General features: G+C 37.1%; 1 protein-coding gene across 1 annotated transcript in view; it reads left to right on the top strand.

The window, feature by feature from the left end:
- Positions 1-2,522: 2,522 nt before the first annotated feature.
- Positions 2,523-4,893, top strand: part of LOC106872687 (protein prenyltransferase alpha subunit repeat-containing protein 1) — a 15,355-nt gene continuing 12,984 nt past the window's right edge. Inside the window, exon 1 of the mRNA XM_014919762.2 lies at positions 2,523-3,077. Within this exon, the coding sequence (XP_014775248.1) occupies positions 3,013-3,077 (65 nt within the window). The 5' untranslated portion in view covers positions 2,523-3,012. The remainder of the gene's footprint in view (positions 3,078-4,893) is intronic.

Raw genomic sequence — 4,893 nt, 5'->3', positions numbered from 1 at the left:
GAACAGCCTGCTCGTGAAATTAACGTGCAAGTGGCTGAGCACTCCACAGACACGTTTACCTTTAACGTAGTTCTCGGGGATATTCAGCGCGACACAGTGTGACAAGGCTGACCCTTTGAATTACAGGCACAACAGAAACAGGAAGTAAGAGTGAGAGAAAGTTGTGGTGAAAGAGTACAGCAGGGTTCGCCACCATCCCCTGCTGGAGTCTCGTGGAGCTTTAGGTGTTTTCGCTCAATAAACACTCACAACGCCCGGTCTAGGAATCGAAACCACGATCCTATGACCGCGAGTCCGCTGCCCTAACCACTGGGCCATTGCGCCTCCACAGATGAGTCTGTACACCTGACACAAATGAGTTGGGTCTAGAAGCAACCCTTAGGAAATACTCCTGTCTACAACAGGCACAAGGCCTGAAATTTTGGTGGTTGGAGGGGGCTAGTCATTTACATCAACCCTAGTTTTCAACTGGTACTTATTTTATCGATCCTGAAGGGATAAAAAGCTAAGTCACTGGCTGAGTTAGGCACCAAACAGTCTTTTACAGAGTGAAAAGTGAGTGAATTTTAGATCATCTGATGAGCCATATCACACCACAGCTTCATGCTCATTGATCAATTTATAGATCAATCACGTAAAAATAGTAGTGATGAGATCTTAAGATACAAAGTGGGTAGAAGTGAATTACCAGAGCTGGTAAGCTGAGGGTCTTCCCTTAGACAAGGAGAGTTAACTGCTATTTCTAAGATATTTTTCGAGCATTGGGCCTCACGGAGGCAATGTGGCTGATGCTGGTGTCACATAACTAGCCCCTATGCTAGTGACAATTAAAAGGCATCTTTTGAGCACTGGGCCTCACAGAAGCAATAACAAATGACCGAGACTTTTGGCAATATGCTGTGCATGAGAAGACCCATCAAGCCAAGTGAAATTATAGTCGTGGGAGATACTGGTGTCATGCAACTGGCACCCATGCTGATGGCATGTAAAAGCACCCATTACACTCTCAGTGTGGTTGGCATTAGGAAGGGCATCCAGCTGTAGAAACCATACCAAATCAGACTGGAGCCTGGTGCAGACCCTCAACTTACCAACCCTGGTTAAACCGTCCAAACCATGCCAGCATGGACAAAGGATGTTAAATGATGATGGTGATGGTGATAAGCATCTGAGCAGATGCTTCTTTTAATCTTATGAATAATATATAGAAAATATTTATTGATGTGGTTGTATAGCCTAGGTCAGCCTTAGGTGGCCTGCAACTACATACCAGGTGTGTCGTTTATGGTTTTGTGTAGCCTTTGTGCTTTTAGATTTCCTTATTGTCTTTTTCCTCAATCCATTGTGTTAAACAGACCAAATTTCTTTCTCCTTACTGTTTATGTAAACCCTATCACAGATTGATGACTGTTCTTGTGAAGGTTCCCTTCATCTATATCCCTACGGTTAATAAAAGAAATTATCGTTATCATTATTATTATCATTAAGGTAGTGAGCTGGTAGAATCATTACCCCATTGGACAAAATGCCTATTTCTTCTGATTCTTTATGTTCTGAGTTCAAATTCAGCTGAGATCAAATATACCTTTCATCCTTTTGGGCCTGATAAAATAAGTACCAGTTGAACACTGTGGTTGATGTAATCCTCCTCAGAAATTGCAGGCCTTGTGCCAAAATTTGAAACTATCATCAAGCTAAATCATTAGTGCACCAGAGAAAATACATTGCACTGTTCTTTCCAGCACTTTTATGTTCTGTGTTCAAATCCTGCAGAAAGAAGTGAGCTATGCTTTTCATCCCTCCAAAGCTGATGAAATAAAGAACCAAATTCTGGGCATTGATATGATCAACCAGCCCTCCACACAAAACCTTTTACCAAAATGAGAGACAATTACTACTACTACTACTACTACTACTACTATCTGGTGTTGAACCAACCAACTTAACAGATAGCCATACCAGATGATTTACTGTCTGGTTCAAGGTCATGTTGTTTTGGTTTCAAAATTCTGATGGGATCGACTTTTTCCTCTTTCATCCATCTGAAGTCAGTCTGTGTAAATGTAATACACATCCAATCAATCACTCAATCAACCAATTAATTAATTAATTAATTAATTAATTATATCTCCATTCAAAAGTTAGATCTGCATATAATCAACTGGTAGCAGTGACATTAAACCTGACATTTTAAGCGGAAGTTAAAACAGGGCGTTGTGACCTTCATACAATTCACAAGGACAACTTGTGACGTAAGTGGAGTGAACAGTGTTTCGACCGAGACTTGAAACCGGTTCACGAACTGTACTGTGGTTGCCATTCAATGACAGATTAATTATATATATAAAAAAAAATTATTTAGAAGGTGAACTGATATTCCAGTTATACCTTTCTAATAGGCATTAAATCATTAAAGTTAAATCAAATTATCACCATAAATAAACACGTGCGCACACACGCACATACATGTACACGTGTGCACATACTGCGTATGTCTAGATGTATACGCATAGATGTGTGTGTTTGTGTCCTTTGTTTAATTGTTTGCTTCTATGTATTTCAAAACTTATTTTTTTCTCTCTCTTTCTCTGCTTGTCTGTCTCTCTCCATACACACACAAACTCATTCTCTCGTATACGTCTAATATTTTTAGGTGAATGAAAATTAGAATGTGATATAAAATGTCTTTGCAAATGACGTTAATTACATAACTAAAAAGGTTACAGCCTATAATCGAAACAGGGTTACGTAAAAACGGCTCTCTGCTAAATTCCTCACTCCAAATAGAGTAGACAACAACCACAACGAAAATTCGATGAAAATGCTATTTTAGAAAGCGCTATTTTATTATTTGTGTGTTCCTGGCTGCTGATTTCACTATTTTTTTTTTCCTGCCGTATATATATGACGAAGAACGTTGAGGGTTAGACGGAGGTGGGGATTGAAACCCTGCACTCTACGTTCAAGGTGGCGCTGGCTGTCAGCTGGTCACGTGACAGCAGGTAAACAAGAATGGACGCACGAGGCGAACGGATTCTATCGGACGTCAACTTGGCCTTCAAGCGTGACCCTTCCATGTAGGTAGATCTTCTTCTTCTCTGTGAATACGTGTCCGTCAGTCTCTCTATGTCTGTATAAACACAACAAACTTCTACACGCGTGTGTATATATGCATATATATGTGTGCGTGTGACCGTGTATAGTGTTATATAGGTCAGATTTTATGTACGATCCGAGTGTAAAAGAGGAGTGGGCAGAAGCGAGGAAAGCTTATAAGAGGTGCGGCATTTGTAACGAAATTAAATACTCTGTAACAATTAATGTTTAACTGGATTGCATATATAACGCAATAATGCACATGTCTGTCTGCCTGTCTATATATACATACACCTATCTATGTGTCTTTCTGTCTGTCTATCTATCCACCTATCTATCTATCTATCTTATAAAGAGAGAGATAGGTAGATAGATATGTTTAGATATAGATCTATAGATATCAATATGTGTTTATAACTCTGTGTATGTTTAATCTTGTTAACAATATATTGACCAGTTTAACACTTATATACATAAGGTATTGTGTTCCGTTACGAGTCTTGCTACATCTTCTGTAACTGAATATGTGTGTATAATAATTTTCAAGTGAAGGTGTATGACAGTATACAAACTAGCTTTTTGCGTGTGTTTGCATCATCACATTACTGTTAGCGATATGATTATATATATATATATATATTATATATAATAAATCTCTGAACGAGGTATAACAACACGTATATATATATATATATATATATATATATATATGAATACGCGAGCACAGGCATACAAATATATATGTATATATCCATATATAAATCCACACGCTTATTCATGTATAATTATTGTATATGTATGGCAAAATAATGATGTAGAAGTAGCTAAATATATTTGTCGTCTTGTCACTGTTTTAATTAGCGACAAGACATGCATATACAGATGTGTTTATGAAGATATGTACGTGTGTGTGTGTGTTTAATTAAGTGAATAACGATAGAATACACAACTAGTGCAACCACGCACTTTTTCATGTCACGATGCAGATAAATGCAAGTGATTAGTAAAAATTCCGGCATAACTACAGATTGATGCCCTGGATTCTATTTCCCTATAACTCTCTGAAAAATGGATATTTTTTTTTAATGGAATTTCTTTGAGATACGTTTTCGATAATGTAGATTATGATTGTGTTTAAAGAATTTAGAAAAATAAAAAAAAAAGACCATTTCGGTGGAGATCGTTCTTATTCTCGCCAACCTGATTCGCTACAAATGTCTTAACTTTTTTTTCTTTTCGAATTCCTATGTTTGAAACCTCAACATTATGTAATCTACAATCTGAAAAACATGTTTCTATAAAGTGTCATATAAATATATACATGAAGAAACAAAGTCGAAAGAGCGAGAATGATTCGAAACCCTGTTGAAAAATTATTGTTTTTAATGTGGTCATGATAGTCATAATCGAGATCCTGGGAAACGTATTTCTGGAAAATTTCATTAAAAGTTGGCGGGACACTAATGTGTAGTTATGCCAAGATTTTTTCTCACTTCTATCAATATATTTGTTTAATATCAGAGATAGAGAAACATACTTCGTATATAATGTGATTTGAGAAATGGTAAACAGCACCAAAATGTCTGTGTGTGTGTGTCTATGGAAAATGTAACACGATTCTTTCACCCATATATATTTATATATATTTCATTGTTTTTTAACGATTCCAAAACATAATGTAAACAGTAATTTCAACAAACCTAAGAATTATCATCGTGTGTGGAATTGTTTCTTGTATAGGAATGAATCCCGAGATATGGGAGGTTGTGGCTTTCATACCTGCATCCCCCCCCCCCC

The sequence above is a fragment of the Octopus bimaculoides genome, chromosome 12 (assembly GCF_001194135.2).
Source record: "Octopus bimaculoides isolate UCB-OBI-ISO-001 chromosome 12, ASM119413v2, whole genome shotgun sequence".
Taxonomy (NCBI): Eukaryota; Metazoa; Mollusca; class Cephalopoda; order Octopoda; family Octopodidae; genus Octopus; species Octopus bimaculoides.
The sequence above is the reverse complement of the archived record's forward strand: the minus strand, read 5'-3'. Positions and strand labels throughout refer to the sequence as shown.